Raw genomic sequence first — 21,739 nt, forward strand, 5'->3', positions numbered from 1 at the left:
GATGGGGGACAAACCAGTCAAAAAGGGGACTGTCTAGTATAAAACTGGATGAGCGGCCTCCCTGGGGAAGAACAGGGGCAGGGATACTTGTCATACCCACTATCTCCCCTCTTGTGTATGCGCCCAGATCTTGGGTGCTCTTGCCCATTTATTGGGGTCTGAGACCCCCACTCTTTGTCCCCTTATAAAAGCTGGAATATGGGCGTGGGGCTTACCCCTCCAGGGGTGACTGAGCTCCTTGTGCTGACCCCTGTATGTGTGCCAGGATCTGGGGGAGCCATGCCCATCTACATGAGTTAGACCAACTTCTCTACCTTCCTCATTTGAGACAACTTCTGGGGAAGTGTTGCAACTCTGGGTGGGGGAGCTGAGAACAGGTAAGCTTCCTGCATATCACAGGCTCTAAAGAACTCAGGAGGAGTATAGGGAACACCCATTGAGATGAATGGAGCAGTTCACAGCTCTCAGAGCTATTGTTTCAGATTGTATTATTTAGCATGGGCTTTCTTATTCAGCTGAGAACATCACATTCCCACCTTTCAGAGCCTCCCTTGCTGTGGATGGAGATGGCTGTATGGAGGAGCCCTTTCCCTGCATCATCCCTCTATTGTTCCTTAATGAACAATGCTTCTAAGTGCTCTGAAATCCTCATGAGGCAGAGGACTTTGTGTTTGCGGGGGGGCGGGGTTGGGGGGGAGAGACAGTGTGAGGGGTTGTGGTTGTGGATGGGCTGGGCAAGGAGGACAGGTAAGGGTAGACAAGCCTGGGATTGGTTGTTTGAGGTGATCTGGGGGATATAAGCATTGACTTCTTGATCTTGGGGAAGATTAATATGGTGTTTCCATAAACACAGTGTGGAAGTTTGGAACTAAGAGCATAGGTTCCTTGAATGCTGAGGGGAAAGAAATGTGCACTGCCTTGATTTCCAGCATATGGATTCTGAGCAAATCCTGAGTTACAAGGTTACAACAGTTTGCAGAAGAGCAAGGAGTACACTATGACCTAGGGATTGGTATACAAATTGCAGGACATTATATGTATAATTGCCTCCCTGACTACTAACTCTTTCCAACAACATATCTTTTCCTATTTAAAAACAAAAACTAGGAAATTCAATGGCAACAAACAAGGTTAATATAGCATTGAGATTGCAGCATGGTATGATATCCCCTTACAGAATGTTGAGCTGAGCAAAATTCTGAAAACCAGGAAATGCACAAGTAAGGCTTCTGATGCACCCTTAAAATGTCCCCTTTCAGCAATGCCGCAATATGCCCCATTTACACACACACCCCTTTACTTTGCCAACACCAGAATTGCTGAAATGTACAAGTTCTTCACCTCCTTTTACAACCCATTCAGAAGATTCCATCTAAGCCTATTGAAAGACCAAAAAAAAAGCGGTCAGAAAGCACTGCCTACCTCACCTTCCTGCTGGTGCCTGCAGCTGGCAGTAGCCAAAAGGAATTATTTGCACACCTTCCAGCCGAAGTCAGTAAGTTAGGTGTTATTTGTGCTTACACTAAACAGTTGAGACAATAGCTGAGCCTGATTGGTGGAATTGTTTGTGATATGAGGACATGTGTGGATTACTTTGAGATGTATGAGAGCATGGTGATTAAAAGCAGATCCGTATTTTTCACCCTCCACTGGGTATGACCAAAGGGAAGAGGTGCATGTGCACTTTCAGGATCTAGTATGCATGATTTCAGCACAGCATTGAGTAGGTTATATCAGTAGCAAGGCACAGAGCTTTTCCTACACAGGATATTGACAGCATTGAGGTGGAACATGACAGGATTCTAATGCTTTGATGATGGCTAAGTGAAAGTGCAGTTTGTGTTTGGTATCCTGTGAGTAAGAGTAAGGGAGTTGTAAAAGGCTGTGGAGTGGTTCTTCACATGCAGCCAATCCTCCAGAAAGAATACAAAGTGTGTGAGTGTTGATCAGGATCCAGACCTTTCAGAATGTTAGTGCCAAGGGCCAGTGGGAGTAGGTGCATAATGAGGCACCTCTCAAAGGAAAGGTAGCATGGGCTTTTTTTTTTTTCTTTTTTGTCCTTTAATATGGTTAGATGAAATCCTGTGGGTGAGAGCGCAGGGGTAGAAAAAGGAGATGAAGAGCTTTTACATTTCAGCAGCTGTTGGGGATACCACATAAGAACGGACATATTGGATCAGAACAATGGTCCATCTAGTCCAGTATGTGGTCTTCCAACAGTGGCCAATGCCAGGCATTTCAGAGGGCATGAACAAAACAGGTAATCATCAAGTGATCCATCCACTGTCCCCAGTAAAGGTATGTGTGTTAACAAGGCACATGGGGGCATTGCTGAAAGAGAGGGCAGACAGTGGTGCATGGGCGACCTTCACTGTGCAGTTCCTGGTTTTCAGAAGTTTGCGTTTTGTGCAAGATAGTGTTCTTCTAGGGACCAACATGCCACCAAGCAACCCTAACTCTGCACTGACATATTCAATGGCAAAAAACTAAGATTGAGGCCCAAGTGTCCAAGCAAATGACTTTCCCTGCCAGTTGTGTTTCTATCATGTAGTCACTGTGTAACCCACCCTGCTGCAGGGTATCACTGTGAGAACTGTGGCACATCAGTTGCTAGGTGACTGGTAGCATTTTGTCTGTACCACATGTTCAGAGGCATAAAAGTAAGTGCTCCAAGCTCTAGGCCCCTCTGGCTCGAGAGCTTGGGGGATTCCTGAATATTCTTGATATTTCAGATAAAAAGAAAGGATTCCATTAGTAGAGCTACCAGAAATAAAAGGTGGAAGGTCCCTTGACATGATGCTTTAATGGTCATTCACTACAAAGATATAACAGGAGTTCACACCGCATACCCTAGGGGCAGTCTATACCAGGCTGGTCTGACCCTTCTACACAATCCTATTGCCTTATGTCAGAGCCCTGTATCCTCCTGCTGTGGCTACTGTTGGATCTCTGCTATCAACAGGGTGTTTCTCCATCCAGCTTGTATGCCCTCCAGTCCCCATGTTCAGGCAGCCAGCTATCTGAACTTCCTTCTGCAGACAGCTCCCAGGCTGCTACCTCTGGCCAGACATTCCTGATCACATACAGCCTTCCATTCCTTCCAGAGCTAGTACCCTCCAGCTTCAACTAGTGCTCTCTTTTACTGTGTTGCAGAGATTATGATGTCCTGTACTGGCTGGAGGTTGGACTGGGGGTTAACACTGAGCCCAGTAGTGAGCCAGTAGCAGATTCATTACAGCTGTTTGTGTGCTTGGTCAGTTTAGTCACAGCTTAAGGTAATATGTATGCATGTGTTTTGATTATGAAATACAGAAGTATTGGAATGACAGATTAAGTAAGCATAACTGAACAGTTGTTAGAGGGGAAAAAAAGCTAATAGTGCTTCTTTGCATGAGACTGAAAATTACTAAATAAAATCCCACCTGTTGTCTTGGCAGAGAGGAAAAAATATACAAGATGTATTTTGTTTTGGCAGTGGAGGAGTAGCATTGAAAGAGTTTATTACAATGTCATAAGGCAAGATCTCAGGATAGAAAGGAGTGACAAAATGTAGTGGAAAAAAAATCCCTCCATCAGATGATCATTTCTAATGGAATGAGATCTAATTAACAGTTAATGCAACAGAAAATAGAGATTTTTAAAAGGAACTGAAGAGAAACTTCTGGATTTATTTTTGGGAAGACAAGAAAATAACTAAGGTGAGATAAGTGTGGCTGCTACTTCAAAGCTTTTAGTGTCAGATATTCAGGGAATTCAGTATCATGAAAATAGCAAAACAAAAATAATACTTAAGTTATCAGAGAGTGAAAATATATTCTTAAAGAGGTGGTGTTTTGCGCAATACAATATATAGCAAAGGAGAAATAGTTGCAGGTATTTCTGAACTTAATTCACTTTCTTCAAGCATTGATGCTAGCAAAACTTTATCACCCAAATGTTAATTAAAAATGAATATTAAAAGGGCATGAACAGGGACAAAGAAGATTTATTTAAAAACAAACAAACATTCACACAAAATGCTTTGAAGTATATTCCCAGACTGACTTTGTGCTCCAGCCCTCCAATGATTTGGTTATGCTGGTTATGTCTCTATTAGAAGTGTTGCCATTTATTCAACATAGTTATTTAGGGAAAGCCTGCAGAGATGCAGCCTATAAGACTTTTATCCTGGGCTTCACCAGCTGCTGAATGAAACTGTTATGCTGGATCATGAAGACGGAGGTGGCCTCTCACATATACAGATCCTAACCCATTCAGAGTTTTAAAGGTGGACTCCAAGATCTGGAAGTGGATTTGGGACAGGACAGGAAGACAATGCAGGGAATAAACACTGACATATTGTGATTTGCATTTCCTAGTAGATGGGCTGCTGCATGTTGGACCAGATGAAGCTTCAGCACATGCCTCATGATCAAAGCCAGATAGAGCACATTGCAACGTTCTGACATGTAGGGGTCAAAACCATGAATCACTGCAGCTAGGTTTGCATCTGAAAGGAAGGCCATAGTCACTGTGTCGGACAAAGGTAGCAAAGGGCATAACTATAGCTACTATTAATGTTGAGGAACAACAATAAATCCAGTAGGACAGCTGTATCGTGTACCACTTTGATGACTGGATAGAGCATAGACTTAAATATCTGCTGTGTCCCCTTCCACTCACAAAATAAAGTCTATAAAATGCTTTGGGATCCCTCATCATGAAAGATATTTTTTAAATATAAGCTATTACTATCATTAACTGCAGCAAAATGGTAACAGTAGGCAGTGGATTCTCCCCAGTTCTCCTGCCACCAACTACTGAGATCATCTGTTCAGAGTTCCACAGTACCAGTGACTAATGGGGGTGAAAGGAAGCTCATCAATTATTTCTTCATAGAAGTCTACAAGACCAAAAAAAAAAATAGAATATAGACTTGTGTTTTAAGTATATCAAAGTCTCTGCCAGACAGCATGGGATATAGCTTGGAAGTGATATAGCAGAGACGGTGATGAGATGACTTCACAGAAAAAAAATAAAAACCTCAGCGCTGATCTACACTACAGAATGACTTTGACATAATTCTATTGCTCAGGGGTGTGGATTATTCACACCTTGAGTGACATAGTTATACCAGCTAAGCACCAGTTTAGACAGCGGTATGTCAGCAGGAGAGCTTCTCCCAGTGACATAGGTACCGCATCTCACGGAGGTTGAGTTAAGCCGATGGGGGAGCTCTCTCCCATCTCTTTAGAGTGTCTTCACAAGAAGCTCCACAGTGGTGAAACATAGACCTGCCCTTAGAATCCAAATTACTTCAAATTTAGAGAACCTGGTCTCACAGATGTTAACAGCTGTGAAAGTAGGAGTCCAAAAGTTGGGGTTGTGGGTATGTCAAAATCATAGAAATGTAGGGCTGGAAGGGAGCTCAAGAGGTCATCTAGTCCATTTTCTCATGCCAAGGCATGATTAAAAATACCTAGACCATCCCTGACAGGTTTTTATCTAACCTGTTGCAGAATTCCCATCCCTGGAGGCTTGTAACAACTTAAACTGTTCCAGTGCTTAACTACCCTTAGCTATAAAGATTTTCCTCATATCAAACCTAAATGTCAATTGCTGCAAACTAACCTTATTATTTCTTTTCCCACCCTTGGTGGATAAAGAGAACATAATCCTCATTGTAACAATCTTTTATATAATTTAAGACTGTTACCATGTCTCCCTTCAGGCTTCTCTTCTCTAGACTAAACGCTCCCAATTCTTCCAACTTTTCCTCATAATCATGTTTTCTAAACCTCATATTTTTGCTGCTCTCCTCCGGAGTCTCTCCAATTTCTTCACATCTTTCCTACAGTGTGGTGCCAAAACTGGATATAATACCCCAGGTGAGGTCTCCCCAGTGCTTAGTAGAATGGAACAATTAACTCCTGTGTCTTATATATAATATTCCTATTAATACACCCCAGAGTGGTATTTGCCTTTTTCACAGCAGCAACATAATGTTGACTCTCATTCATGACAAGCACTAAGCACATAAGGTAATAAGGAAGTGTTATTTACTCCTTTACATAATACAAGAACTAGGGGTCACACAATGAAACTAATAGGCAGCAAGTTTAAAACAAACAAAAGGAAATACTTCTTCACTCATCACACAATCAACCTCTGGAACTGTATGCCAGGGGATATTATGAAGAAACAGGGTTCAAAAAAGAACTAAATAAGTTCATGGAGGATAGGTCTATCAATGGCTATTAGCCTGAATGAGCAGGGATGGTGTCCCTAGCCTTTGTTCAATAGAAGCTGGGAGTAGACAACAGGGGATGAATCACTTGATGATTACTTGTTCTGTTCATTCTCTCTGAGGCACCTGGCATTGGCCACTGTCGGAAGACAAGATACTGGGCTAGATGGACCATTAGTCTGACCCAGTATGGTTGTTCTTCTGTTCATCTTGCCCAAATCAGGTCATAAGCATTAACATCTAAGCCTGAATGTTCCAAAGACAGCTAGTTAGAATCAAGAGAACCTGCTCAGGTGCAATATTACCTGGGCACATGGCATAGTGAAACCATAGAGTTTTAATGTAACCACACAAATACAATTAATGGACACACCATCTGATAATGTTCAGTTTAAAAGAGTGCTCTCATGAGCAACTAGTGTGAAAAAATATGCAATCATGGGCACTGATTATGTGAAGATTTATACATGAAGCCAGTAAAGCTAGTCATGTGCTGAAAGGTAAACAAGTGTGTAATTCTTTGCAGGATCAGGGCTGTAGTTAGTAAAACTAACATCTTTGGTGACAGGCTTCCCAGAGAGGTCAAGGGCTGAGCGAAGCATCAGCTGCCCTTGTAAACCAAGAGATATTCTCTCCTGGTCAGAGTGGAGGCACACTGATGGGCATTGGGGGGTGCTTGGGATTGTATTGCAGGTGCCTACATCCTGGGGGCCAATAGAAACAATCTATGCAAATTGTTCAATCACTTACATTCTGGCAGCTTTTAACAACATGACCATGTCTATGTTTAATTGTGTTTGAATTAATCAAATCAATATAATTTAAATTAAGTGCCCTATAAAATCTATTTTTAAGTGGTATTAGTTGTAATTGTATCTTTTGTACAGATTAATCTGTTTTAATTAGATTAAATGTTTATCTATGACAGGTTTTAAACCTCATTAAGGGCCAGATCCTCAGCTGGTGTAAATTGGTGTAGTTCCACCGAAGTCAGTGAAGGTATGCCTATTTATGCCAGCTGAGGATCTTGCCCTTAATGTTTTCAAATAATATAATTGCAATTAAAATACATACACTGCTTATCTTTATTAATCTAACTACTTAAATGTAAAATGGCACTGGTATTAAATTGGTCTTTAGTCATGCATTTATTGCCCTGATTAAAGACAAGAATTAGAAACCTAAGACCAGGACTGAAACCAGCCAACCCATCAAAAACACACACTAACCTAAATTAGTTGCACTGAAATCAATGAGACTAAAGCACATACTAATATACTTTCTTGAATAGAGATGCTTTCTTGAACTGGGGCATTTAAGTAGACCAATAGTCTAGTGACGTCAATGGGACTACTTAGGTGCTTAAAGTTAGGCCCCAGGTCAACAAAGTATTTATGCAGATGCCAAAATCCTAAATTGAGTCTCCTAGACATGAAAGAGCCTAAATCCCCACTGACTGTCAACCGGATCTTGACTCCCAAGTGCCTAAATTCCTTTTGAAAATGAGCTTTAGGGTCATAACTCAGTTAGGCATTGCAACACTAGTGCTGCAACACCTAATACTAACCACCCCCCCAAACAAACAAACAAAAACCACTGGGCCTAAGGGCCAGATTTTATAATATATTTAGGAACCTGAAGACCCAGATTAGCACTAGGTAGAATTTTCATAAGCAGCTAAGAGCTTTAGTCCCATTTAAATCAATGGGTAGTCAGTACCCAACTTGCTTAGGGACTTGTGAAAATTGCACAGGGCTCCTATCTGCATCTTTAGGTGCATCCGATGAAGTGAGCTGTAGCTCACGAAAGCTTATGCTCAAATAAATTTGTTAGTCTCTAAGGTGCCACAAGTGCTCCTTTTCTTTTTTAGGTGCATTAGCACTTCAGCCTGATTCATCAAAGCATGTAGCACATGCTTAACTTAAAGCACATAGGGTAGCCAATGATTTTGATGGGACTATTCACATGCTTAAAGTAAATCATGTGCTTAGTTGGATCAGGCTAGAGTACTTAGCACCTTGCAAGATCAAGCCCTTAAATAAGTACTCTGCCTTCTAGGATAGGTAGGAGTGATGACAATATCTACCAGTACTTGCAATCAACTGGACATGCAAAATAGAAACCATGTATCAGTACTTATTAACTATGACCTGTGTCTCAGTAGCTCATGCTTTACAGATGAAGTGGATGGTGTTTATTCTTTAAGCTCTTAAAATTCCAATTTGTTTTTAAGAAGGAGCACAGATAAACCCATGTTTTTAAGGACAAGACATACTTAAAATGACAAGAGATGCTTAACAAAATTCACTAGAGGCATCAGAAAGGAACATTATTTAAAAATAATAAGCTCACTTTGAGTAGGGTTGTTTCAGATGCTTAATTTTAATTGCAGATTATTCTTGTTCTCATATCACTATTGATAGATTTGAGAGAGATGACATACATCATTAATTTCACTGTGTAGGGGATAGCATTTCAAACAGTAGCTTTGCTGACCCAACTCCTACAGCCTATCTGATTGTTATGAAATTGTGGTTAAATGGAAACAGCATTAAGGAACATTGGATCTATTGTTACTGCCATATTATTCAAGGCACTTGGAAATGTATCTTTAATGACTTTAGTATGAAAAAAATGTCTTTAACAAAAGTCTTAGTAAAAAGAAAAGGAGTACTTGTGGCACCTTAGAGACTAACACATTTATTTGAGCATAAGCTTTCGTGAGCTACAGCTCACTCCACTGAATACCTCTAATGAAGTGAGCTGTAGCTCACGAAAGCTTATGCTCAAATAAATGTGTTAGTCTCTAAGGTGCCACAAGTACTCCTTTTCTTTTTGTGAATACAGACTAACACGGCTGCTACTCTGAAAAAAGTCTTAGTGTTAGTCTTGGTACCCTGGCCGAATTCCAATTTGGGTAATTGCATTCTGCTTATGTAACATTCCCTCAGTAGCTTTAATTGGGTAGTTTTCTTTCTCACAGTTTGTTATATTCTGTTTTGTCACGTTGCTTTGTACTATTAAACCATTGTTGTATTTCTTCCCAGAGGTGGCTGCAATTCATTGGTGGGTGAAATGATTCCTGTCTACGCATTTTTAATATAGCCCCATGAACAGAATTAAGACCCCAATTCTGCAAGGTACTTAAGCATTTGCCTAACTTTAAGCATGTGAACAGTCACAGCTACTCATTTTAACCAGCTGTGTTCAACAGAAAGTTCATTCAGGCCCTGAGCTTGCAAAAATGTATGCACATGAGTAAACACACTGAAGTCCAATGGATGACTGACATGCTTAAAGCTGGAGATTGGCTTAAGTGCCGTATGGAATTGGGACCTAAAGAAGCATATTTCCATCTTGTAACAAAAAACAAAAAAAAAACCCTTTTGTTTCTGTTGTATACCAATAATGTAGATTTTACTCAGAAAACCACCACATTATCCAGTGCTCAACTGTCTTCCTGAAAGGAGATTGATAGGCCTTTCATCTAATACCCTCATTACTAAGGCTACATCAACGCTGTCAGCCTGGGGTGCAATTCTACAGCTCCCACACACAAACTTGCGGTAGCCCGGTGAGACCTAGAATGAGTATAACTAACATAGGCACAGTAGCACAGGCAGCAGCAGCATTCATCGATCTACCGCAAGTACGTGTACGTGAGCAGAGGAAATCACAGCTCTAGCTTGTAGATGGAGCCCAGAGGAAAGCTTTTGCTGGAGAAAAGATTCAGAGTGTGTCCTCATTCTAATCTCTAGTGGCAGGGAATTTGACGGACAGTAGCCTAGAATGTAGGTCAGCTGAGGACATCCTGTCTGAAGTGTTAGAGTGCTTGCTGACTGCTGTAGAGGAGTCATGGAGGGAGAAATTCTAAGGCAGATTGGTCTACACTCCCTAGAGGCTTTAAAAAAAAATCAGAATCAGGATCTTGATTTGTGTTTGTCATAGCACAGGGAGACAGTATTGGCCACTGAACACCAATGTGATCCATTTTCATCTGGTAGGGAGGCTGTTCCAGGTTGAAGTTTCTTGGTGGCCTTTAAAAATAGCCCTATGACTGAAGACTGGACCACTGTAATTAGGTCCTCCAGTGGAAAGGAATGGGTACAGTCTCATACATAATTATCTTCTGTCACGTTCAGCATATAAAATTGAGCCTTGGACTCCCCTATATAAAGGTTTCAGAGTAGCAGCCGTGTTAGTCTGTATTCGCAAAAAGAAAAGGAGTACTTGTGGCACCTTAGAGACTAACAAATTTATTTAAGCATAAGCTTTCGTGAGCTACAGCTCACTTCATCGGATCCATATATAAAGGATTCCAATGAGGACTGCCGAAGGGGCATGAGCAAAAACAGATTGATGTAGTTCACTCATTCCTTCTAGGTTTAGTATTTTATGACCTCTGATGTCAATGGCATCTAATAGATCTAATAACATCAGCACAGATATTTGTCCACTGTTCATGGTTCTAAGGAGATCCCTCACTATAGCAGTCATTTGGAAAACAGCCTTAACCTTGCAAAAGGTAGCAGGAGTAGACCTGGTTGGTGGGGGTGGGGGCAGAAACTATGTTTCAAAATTTTTGTTGAAGTTGCTTTTGTTCCACAGGGCTTGAAGTTCATCATCAATGTTTTTGTCAAAATGGTTTTTGCTAAACAAAAAAATTGTGATAACCAAGGGGGAAAATAGCACTTAATTTATCCCCGGGCTTACCAGGGCTCAGCCCCAGCACCTCTTCAGTCCCTGGCATGCATGGTGTGACCTCTCATTTAGAGGACATATGACATCACACCATGCGGAGGACACCATTGTTATTGGTTGAGCTCCTGCACTTGTCTTCCCAAATCAAGCACTGGGAAAAACCTACTATGAAACACAGTGTAAAAGGAAGAGTCCGATTATTACAAAAAAAAATCCCACCAACAAATGGTTCTAATAAAAAGCCATTTTTCAATTAAAGTACTTTTAATTCAAAAGATTTTGACCCGGTCTAGTCCTGAGGGGTAACATTTTCAAAAGCACATAAGTGGTGTGGTAGCTACAGTGACATTTTCAAAAGTGACTTAGGCATATTGAAAATCAATGGGATGTAGGCTTCTCAATGGCTAAGTTACTTTTGAAAATCAGACTCTGCCTACCAAGCCATTTAGGCACTTTGGAAAGTTTTACTCAAGATCTTTAATGACCCCTAATGGTCATCATCTCATTCTTGTTCTCTTTGGAGTGAGGCATATCTCTAGCATCAGTGCTCCCAACACCTCTCCCTGTATCACTCTGGAGTTTCATATAAAGTCTCCCATCCAAATGTTGACCACACTGTTCTTCCTGAGCTTCTGAGACCTGATAAGATCAAAATCCAACTTTCTGTAGTTCTCTAATATGTATGTTATATAGTTTCAACCATCATCCACTGAACAGATGGCTGAATTCATTGTGACAGTTTATAACTGATTGGAAATACATATTTTAAAATCTCAATATTAATAGTATGATTATGGGTTTTCACAAGTCAAAGATGTAACATTTTAGAGATGGTCCAAACTTTAGTGTTCAACAGCTAGACCTCAGCTTTCATAATGTTTATACTGTTTTATAATGATTTCTGGTTTTGTTTCAAGCCTATCTTTAAATATTTTAGATCAGGAAGGTTACTAAACTTACTAGTAACAGACCATTATGTCAGGAGTATGACCATTTATCCCATCAACTAATGCAAGCCTAAATGCCCAACAAAACATGAGCTTAGAATCTGGGAGCTACAGAGATACAGAGGGTGAGGGGAATAAAAACCTTTCCTAACAGAAATATCATTGCACATAGTGAAAAGAAAAGGAGTACTTGTGGCACCTTAGAGACTAACAAATTTATTTGAGCATAAGCTTTCGTGAGCATAGTGACATCCTGAAAATTCATCTATAGATAACAATAGATAAAGAAATTAAATGTAGTGAACTCCTGTTATGTGTAATGGAATATTCTTAGGGGAATGATTGAATTCACATTCCTTCCCCCACCATATATCTATCTATCTATCTACCTATCTATCTATCACCTCAAGAGTTACATGTATTTTACAGAATATTACACAGAGCACTGTTGTTCAAGGTCTCAAGCTGAGCATTATGCTACAGCTGGATTGTCACCATTAGGCTTTTGTCTCAGTATGATTTAGGGAGCAAGTCAATGACCTGAAAATAAATGTGAAACTCTTTAGATGTTTCTTGGAGTCCCAAAACTAATTTCACTTCTATTGTTGTTTTGAATTTTCTAAGGAAGAGAAGAGGGAACACATGGGGGTGACATGCTAAAAGGTGAAAAGGCGATAGGCATGCATGTGAACACAGATGCTAATGAACTAGAGAACAGCACTTTAAACTGTTATATTTTCTATACCCAAGTTACATCATTTATTTGAAGTGCAATTCTACTCGGTATAAATGTCATCCTGGGTTTCCATGTTTGATATGTCAGTAGCCTCCAGAGCAAATATGATCAGTTTACAAAACCTGCTAGCTGTGGATATGAGTGGATTAGGCTCCTTTAGAATGAACAGGGTTATACAAATTAACAGTAATATTTACCTTAATTTATTAACAATCCTGGTGCATTGTTCTTTGATCCAGGCCTATTCTGGGGCAATAATTCTCAACAGTACCATATGACACATGCTGCATAAATGCCTAACATAGCAGAGGAAAAGGAGCAGAAAGAAACTTCACTTACCTGCCTGAACTCCTCAAGATCTATTTTGTTTCCCACCAGCACCAATGGGATGTCATAAGTGTGCCGGACACGATAAATGAGCTCCTTAAACTCTGCAGCTTCCTGAAAGGATTGGCGGTCTGTGATGGAATAGCAGATAATGAAACCCTCTCCACCTCGCATGTATTGGTCCCTCATGGCTGTGAATTCTGCCTGCAGAGTAAGAATGACATGCTCTATAATTTAGTAAACAAAATAATCCGCCTATAAATAATGGACATGATGAGAGTTTTTCTAGCATAATTTTAGATTGATTGTTTACTTTTTTTAACTAGTTCTTAGCAAAATGTAGTCTTCCTCCAGGGACCAAGACAGCAATTTGTCTCTGGGTAATTCACCTCCTAGTTTACCTTAGGCAATTTATTTTTCACAGATGAGCAATCTTATATTGATTCCTAATATTTCTTAGTCTCATGTTTTTCTAGCTTCTTCCACAATATCTGTATGTTGGTGTATGTGGAAGATGCTTACTACACATTGGATACTGACAGATAGGAAGTGAAGAGCACCTGGATATTATTCCTAAAGATAGCAATTTTAGACTTCTGAGGGGTAGCCATGTTAGTCTGGATCTGTAAAAGCAGCAAAGAGTCCTGTGGCTTACAGGACTAACAGACGTATTGGAGCATGAGCTTTCATGGGTAAATCCTAATTTACTTCATTTAGACTTGTCTCCTGTCTATAGACTTGATCCAGAGCTTCATCCTGTGAAAGGAAAGACTCCCATTGACTTGAATGGACTTTGGATTAGTCCCTAGAAGACTTGATACAAGAAAAAAAATACATAATAAAACTTCCATTTTTCATCTAGCACCTCAAAAGATACCAGTTTCCATTCCAGTGTGGAACACTATCATTAAAGATGGGTGAGCTACTTTGAATAAAATAAAAACTGTTCCAAAAATCTACCCCAAACTCAATGGGACATTTTTTGCCACGTTAGCATTATTTTTAAAGATAGCTTTTGGTTCAGAACCATATGCCTTAGTCTTGTTCCCCTGGAAGTTAATGGGTATTAACTCAGAATACAACATTTGGAAAATCTTAACTTTGCTGTTCAAAAAACAGATCCAATTATTGCCCCCTGAGATTGTTTTGGTTTTTTTTAAACAACTTTCATTTTCAAATGCCTTTGTTCTTGTTGCGTTGGAAAATTGTTATCTGCTCAATATATACATGTGAGCAATCCCACAGAAGCCAGCCAGGTTTCTCTGGTGTAACTAAGAACAGGATTTAGCCCATAGACCTCTGCTGTGATGAACAGACAAACTATTCAAAGAGGTAAATACAGTATATACCTGTTACTGGAATATGAGGGATACAATTTTTTTTCTGATAATTGGGAGTTTGGATAATTGAGGAGTCATTCAACCGATGGTGGGGAGGGGGCTTCCCCTATGGCCAGAGGCTCATCCTCTTTGCAGTCATGGCCAAAGGTCTCTTCTCTACCCACCAGGACCACAGCCTCCCTCCCTGCAGCTGCAGAGAATTTAATGTCACTGGCCCTGTTGCAGCCCAAGGAACCCACTGCAGCTCCACTATGATGGCCCACCTCACTCTCCCTCATGACAGGTGGGCTGCAGAAGGCTCCGTACACCACCACAGGAGCCATTCAGAAGCAACGTGGCCTCCCCCGTGGCTGGGGACTGGTCCTTCTCTCAGTCCTGACCTGGGGTCTCTGCTCTATTATCCAGACCTCCACACTATCTGAAGCCCTTCCTTATCCTCCATAAATCTCATGTTTGAATGGATTCAGAAACATTAGAAGCATCTTCTGGACCTGAATATAAGACAGTATATAGATTTTGGGGCAGAGATAATTTATGGTACACTATAAGAGACCAGTGCTAAATTTTATTAGAGTTGGGACCAAACCAAAACCTATATCTAATCTCCTGGAGACACTGATGAAGTTTTAATTCAAGTCCAGATCCAATATCCATTGCTTACTCCATCTCTACAATGAAAAGATCAAAATTTTGCATTCCAACAGGTCTGGAATTTGCAAAGTTCAGAGATGGATCAAGATCTACGCTTTGTGATTCCTGAAGATGTTACAAATAACTATTCAGTATTTTTTTTGGTTCATTTATAACCTAGATAACAGCACACGGTGTTCTGTACATCCTGAATTCTAATGCCTCTTTAATGTTTTCTGCTGTAAATGTGTTTGTTGGTTAATTTTTCCAGGAACATTATTGATGCCATTTGTTATTCATGAAGAAAAAAATACTGAACATTTCCACATGGGTAAATGCAAAACAGAAGAGACGAGAGTAAGTCACAAATCTTCAAAATTCTCAGAATCAAACAGAAAATTTGTCACGATTTGCAGCTTGACATCAGTTCTAATACTCATGTACTATAACTTGGAGTTTATTGAAAAATACAATAGGAAAGTGATTCCATTTCAAATGATTTCCTATTTGGAATGAGTGAAGTGGTTTAGGTAAAATAAACTCCAGCTAGAAACAGAACCAAAAATTTTCTAAAGTTCAAAGAATGCCACATGATTTTCCTTTAATTTTCACACAATAGATTGGATTGGGGAATGGGGGAGACAAAACACACAGATATAAGCCCCCGACTTCAAACCATTTTATAACTAATGGAGTAAAGGAAGAAAATGTCCCTGTGGATAAGTTACACCATAATGGAATAGTCTAGGGCTTCTTGCACCTTCCTTTGAAACATGTGGTACTGAACACTGCCATAGACAGGATATTGAACTAGATGGATCTCAGATCTTATCCAGTCTAATAATTTTTGCCGTGTTTCTGGTCTAATCAGAAATGGGATGTGTCAGCAATAAAAAGCCTGTCCTCATGAAATATCCAGGTAAATTTGGTCAAGACAGGTATATATAGTTTCAATATATATCTAGACTTCTGGACTCAAGTAAGACCCAAATATCTAAACCTCTGTACTGCTCCCAGAGGAAGAAAGAATACAAGGGATCCATCCAGCAGAACTTAATGTTGCTTGCAATGCACAACTTTAAATTGGGGCATCTCAAAACTGTCTCCTCTGAAAAGGCACATGGAACTTTCCTGATGCAAATAAGGACATAAAGAATTGCCATACTGGGTCAGTTCATCTAGCCCAGTATCCTGTCTTCTGATAGAGACCAATGCCAGATACTTCAGAAGGAATGAACAGAACAGGACAATTAAGTGATCCACTCCCTGTCATCCAGTCCCAGCATCTGGCTGTCAGAAGTTTAGGGACACACAGAGCATGGGGTTGTGTCCATGACTATCTTGGATAATAGCCATTGATGGACCTTCCCTCTACGAACTTATCTAGTTCTCTTTTGAACCCGGTTATACTTCTGGACATCAGAACATCTCCTGACATTAAGTTCCATACAGGTTGTGTGAAATAGTGCTTCCTTTTGTTTGTTTTAAACCTGCTGCCTAATAATTTCTTCGGTAACCCCTAGTTCTTATATTTATTTGAAGGGGTAAATAACACTTCCTTATTTGCTTTCTTCATACCATTCATGATTTTATAGACCTTTATCATATCCTTCAGCATTCATATATTTTACCCAAACTGAACAGTTCCAGTCTTTTTAATCTTTCCTCATATGGAAGCTCTTCCATACACCTCAAATTTGTCGCCCTTCTCTATACCTTTTCCAATTCTAATATCTTTTTTGAGATCTGGCAACCAGAAGTACAAGCGGTATTCAAGGTGTGGGTATACCATGGATTTATATAGAGGCAATATGAATACTGCTTGCAGTTCTGATTGCATTATAATATTTACTGTTATTTCTTTCCTAATGGTTCCTAAGATTGTTAACTTTTTCGTCTGCTGCATGTTGCAGATGTTTTTAGAGAATGATCCATAACTCCAAGATCTCTTTCTTGAGAGGTAACAGCTAATTTATATCCCATCCTTTTCTATGCATAGTTGGGATTATGTTTTCCAATGTGCTCTACCTTGCACTTAACATTGAATTTAATCTGCCATTTTGTTGTACAGTCACCCAGTTTTGTGAGATCCCTTGTAATTCTTTGCAGTCTGCTTTGGACTTAACTATCTTGTATAATTTTGTATCATCTGCCAGCTTTGCCACCTCACTGTTTACCCCTTTTCCCAGATCATTTATGAATATGTTGAACAGCATATGTCCCAGTACAGATCCCTGGGGGTCCCTGCTATTGGGAAACCAAGTCAGAATGAGGGGAAGTGACTTCCCACTGTTACCGAGCAAACAAATGGCACCAAGGACTCCTTAGTCTCAGTCCAGGACTCTCCTCAATAGACCACACTATCAGGAGTTAAATAAGAGAAGACAGATCAAAAGCAATCGCCAAGACAGTACAGAATGTTTTGCTCCTTTATTACATACTGCAGCAACTCTGAGGACAAAATGACTGCTTCCATTGAAATGGAGCTCTTAGAAATTTAAAGATGCAACACATAGAAAGCAAAGGCATCACAGTTTCAAGCACCACACTCAATACATTTTTGTGTCTGATCTTGGCTTGTACCTGTCTTGGAAGAGATCAGAACATCCTTAGGGAGCCCATCTTTAATCTGAAAAATGCCCCTTTCTATATCTGCTTGTCTTGTTTTCTGCTTGACTTTAGAACTGGGAATCTGCTAACAGATGTTCTTAATCAAAGCTGTCTGCCTGATTACCACAGGAGTCACTCTTATTAAGAAATTTTCACATATATAAACCCACCACAGGGGGATTTTGCAGAAAGAGCCAGTGCATTTTCTGTCTATGACAATGAAAAATCAAGGATAAACTGAACAAGAAGGATACAGGAAGAACAACAACAAAAAAACCCTTCAAATGACAAATGGGGGGGGAGAATAAAAAGTTGACCCTGCACTGTGAAGACAACTGTGCAAAAGTACTGATTTAAAATTCACTTTACAGATTTGCTTTTGCAAAAGCTGACATTTTCTTAAGTTTCTGTGAGAATTTTATTAATTTGGTGAAGGTGAACTTTTATCAGAAAATGCATTTGAAGATCATTATTCTATATGCCACCCCACTAAAGTCAATAGGACTTGATGGTACAATTCTCAAGTGCTTCTTGAACACCTCTTCCCTCTTATAATGAGACCCAACTTCTCTTGTTCCTTCCTTTCACAGAGACTAGTCTCCGTGGAATATCTCCGGGCCTGAGATATACAAGGAAGTGGACCACTGGACCATCTTCCAGAGGAGGCAGGATTTAAATAGATGGTGGTTAGTGTAAATAGTTACAGGTTCAGTTAAACTAGGGGCAAGTGGCCCAAAGTAGTTACTTGAGGTGTGTAACTTTTCACAAATGACGCCTACCAGGCAATAGCTAGGGAATGTTTTTTCCCCAGGCAAATAGTTTATAGGCAACAGTTATGGTCAACCCAAAACAAAAGTGTGTTTTCCAGTAGTTACGGCACCTGTCAGGGACATGGGAGATGCAGGCTTGAGTCCCAGCTCTGGAGCAGGAACTTAAATTCAAGTGTCCCACCTGCCAGGTGAGCACTATAACCACCAGGTTGTAGGGTATTTTGAGGTGGGTTGCTTTCACTCTCTCCTATTAAAACTGTTCTAATTTGTATAATTATTTAAATATTTATTAAGCCAGAGATAGCGAGATTGATGCTATAGTCTGCTGATTAGGGCATTCGCCTGGGACCTAGTAGATCTGGATTCAAATCCCATGGCTGAATCTGACAGTTCCCATGGATCCCACCCCACCACAGGCTTCCATGTTGGTCTGTGCAGGGCTTGTATGTAAACCTTTTGTTACATGGCTGCTTCTTTCCACAGCTTTCCCCCTACACAATTCTAATGGTGGGGAAGGCATTGTACCATCATGAGGTAAATCAGGTGCATTTCACTTTTTCAGCACTCAGCAAAAGAACAGGCACATAGCAGCTTTGGTGAGAAAGTCTGAAAAGGTTCTGTCTCCAGCTGAAATTGCAGCCAGACTTTTTCCATTACAAGAGTCAAGATGGCAATCCTGGAATCTGCATTGGCACTTTTACACCTAGGTGCCATCCACACTGATTAATGCACATCAATCTGCCACCAGTGTAAGCAAAGCCACAAGAGCACTAAGTAACATCAAAGCCCCATCACTTCACCCTTCTCCTCCTGCTTTCTCCTCCTACCAAAGCTAACTTTCAGAAGATCAGGAACAAAATCTGTTGTACAAGGAAGGAGAATGAAAGGAGTTTGCAGCAGGAGGTACCAGGCCATCTGAAACAAACCAAACCATCTGCCACTCAGCTGAAAGAGAAAGTGGAGAATTTGATAAAAGTGCAGATATAGAGCAGAACAAGAACAGTAGCTATGGCTTAACCACTGGGGGCCTGATATGGATTTACACTAAGGCTCCTTTACATTGCTCTGGTAAAAAAATTACACTTGTTTAAAGGCTCCTTTACACTGCTTTGGCAGGGTGCCAAAACAATGTGAATGGACCTTACTGTAAATCAGAATCAGTGCCTGGGTCTGCAGTGGAGGTGGATTATAATTATAATCAGTCCATTGATTAGTGATCAGTCTCCCTGTCTCCATAGAATTTCAGGAAGGAATCTTTCCTCATCTTTTCCGATTATAAAGGTTGACATTGTACAGCACAAAGTTATCATGAAAGACAATCTCTGTTCCCAACAAAGTATTTTAAATCTGAATTTAGCTCAGATGACATTTTGTAATGTCTGTGGTATGATTCTCTTAACTCAATGAGACTAACACAATAAAAAAATGGGGTAAGTAATAGCAGAAATGAGCTCCTGTGGTCTGGAATGTAATAGGCAAGTTCAGCTAAAACCACCCATTGCAGTCCATGGGGTAGATTTCTCGCTCTCGCACACATTCCATTGAGCAGGTTTCTTGCTCTCAAAGAAGAAAATTAATAGAGCTATTGAAGCAGAGACCCTCTAACTTTTCAAGTGATATATGCATAATACAAGAAACATGTATTTTTCCTCCAGACCATGAAGAGCAGAGTTAATGGAGCTGGCCGAAGTGCTGAAATTAAAAAGTTCCACTATACACACGCACACACACAGAGTAAAGAGGCCTTGGAATGGGAGTAAATGTAATGCCAAAGCAGTGTAAATGTGCCTTAGTATAAATGAGGTTTTAAAGGCAGAAGGGACCATTATGACCCTCTGTCCCCTGTATAACACTGGCTGTAGAATTTCAAAAAATGATTAACTTCAGAGGCAACTGAAATAACAGGCAAGTAAAAAAGAAAAGGAGTACTTGTGGTACCTTAGAGACTAACAAATTTATTAGAGCATAAGCTTTCGTGAGTTACAGCTCACTTGAGCTGTAACTCACGAAAGCTTATGCTCTAATAAATTTGTTAGTCTCTAAGGTGCCACAAGTACTCCTTTTCTTTTTGCGAATACAGACTAACACGGCTGCTACTCTGAAACAGGCAAGTAAGTTGCCTTATTTCAGATCCTGATAAATAACAGGTGAACCTCTAAGTGCTGGAAGCTCAGCTTCTAATTGGATAAATACCCACATTATGTCCTAATCTCCTGAGTATGCACAAAAAAGGCTACAAATCTCAGGCAAATAAGCCCCTTCTTGAGGTTTCTGCTACATCATTCTTCCCACTGTTTTCCTGGCCTTCTCATCTCAGCTAGAACCCGGTAGTGCTTTAGACTTCATAAAGGATTGGGTCATGTTTGGGTCTAGAAATGGGCAGCAGTGCAGGGACATGAGTTCTTGTTTTCCACTCAGTATAGTGCACTTGTCCCTCATTCTGGCTATGCAGACTGGGTGTCCATAAGTACCCGAGGGACTTTCTAACTTCAAAAGCCTTAAAGGAAAGCTTTCATCAATATTTGGACCGAATGAATCCAGAGACATTGGGGTTTTGGTTCTCTCTCTAGAGGGTTTTATACCACGTCCATTACCACAGCATCAGGGCATTAGTAACAGCTTAATCAAAGAGAAAAATTTCTGAGACATTATGTAGAGTCCAAACCTGTTCTCAATTATTACAGCTTGTGACCTCGATTAGACTGTTTTCTATCTAAACCAAGGTAGGGCTAGGGCTATGGGTTTTTTGGGGATATAGTAGGGGCAGGCATGGTAGAAGCAAAGATCCATGGTCTCTTTTGACCACATGTGCCTGCACTAAATATACTCCTGAACTGGAACACCAGATCCAAATACCCTTCAACATGGGAAGTTACGGATATGGAATCTACATTTGAGCTTTCTAGCCCAGGCTCATCCTTACTTTCCAATTACCACCACCTCTTCCCACCCCACACACTTTTAGTGTTTCCAGCCACAGAAACCCTGCTGAATTAAGCCCCACTAACCATTAGTACAGGTGCCCTTTCAAACAATGGTGTCTTTACTTACATCTTGATTCATCTAGTTTTTCTGGTTGTGCTGCCCCAGTGGCCAATAGAAAAACATTTTGTTTCACAAATATTTTTCTTAGTGTTGCTCAGTGTCAGGGAGACTGAACAGCCAGGCTGGCTTATAAAACAATTGTGCTCCCAATCAGTAAGGATGAAAAAATAACAAGGATCCTTCCCACAACAGAGCAAAGAAGCAGAACAAAGCCCTACAAAAAAGTAACAGAAATTGCAAAACAGCATGACAGCAGCCCTTTTGTCTACTAAAGAGGCTACTAACTAACCAGCTCTAGCATTCAGATCACTATTCCAGAGCTAGCTTCTCTGCACCAGGTTTCCTGTTTGTACTCTGGTTCCTGGCCTCAGGTGACTAGGCATTCACCAATTTGCTGCACCTATACT

The 21,739-nt window shown here is 40.4% G+C and overlaps 1 protein-coding gene across 1 annotated transcript in view; it reads right to left on the bottom strand.

The window, feature by feature from the left end:
* The window catches only part of RIT2 (Ras like without CAAX 2), a 260,074-nt gene that overhangs the window by 118,317 nt on the left and 120,018 nt on the right, over positions 1-21,739 (bottom strand). Inside the window, exon 4 of the mRNA XM_038402893.2 lies at positions 12,950-13,141. Within this exon, the coding sequence (XP_038258821.1) occupies positions 12,950-13,141 (192 nt within the window). The remainder of the gene's footprint in view (positions 1-12,949; positions 13,142-21,739) is intronic.

Source organism: Dermochelys coriacea, chromosome 5, assembly GCF_009764565.3.
Source record: "Dermochelys coriacea isolate rDerCor1 chromosome 5, rDerCor1.pri.v4, whole genome shotgun sequence".
In the NCBI taxonomy this organism is placed as follows: Eukaryota; Metazoa; Chordata; order Testudines; family Dermochelyidae; genus Dermochelys; species Dermochelys coriacea.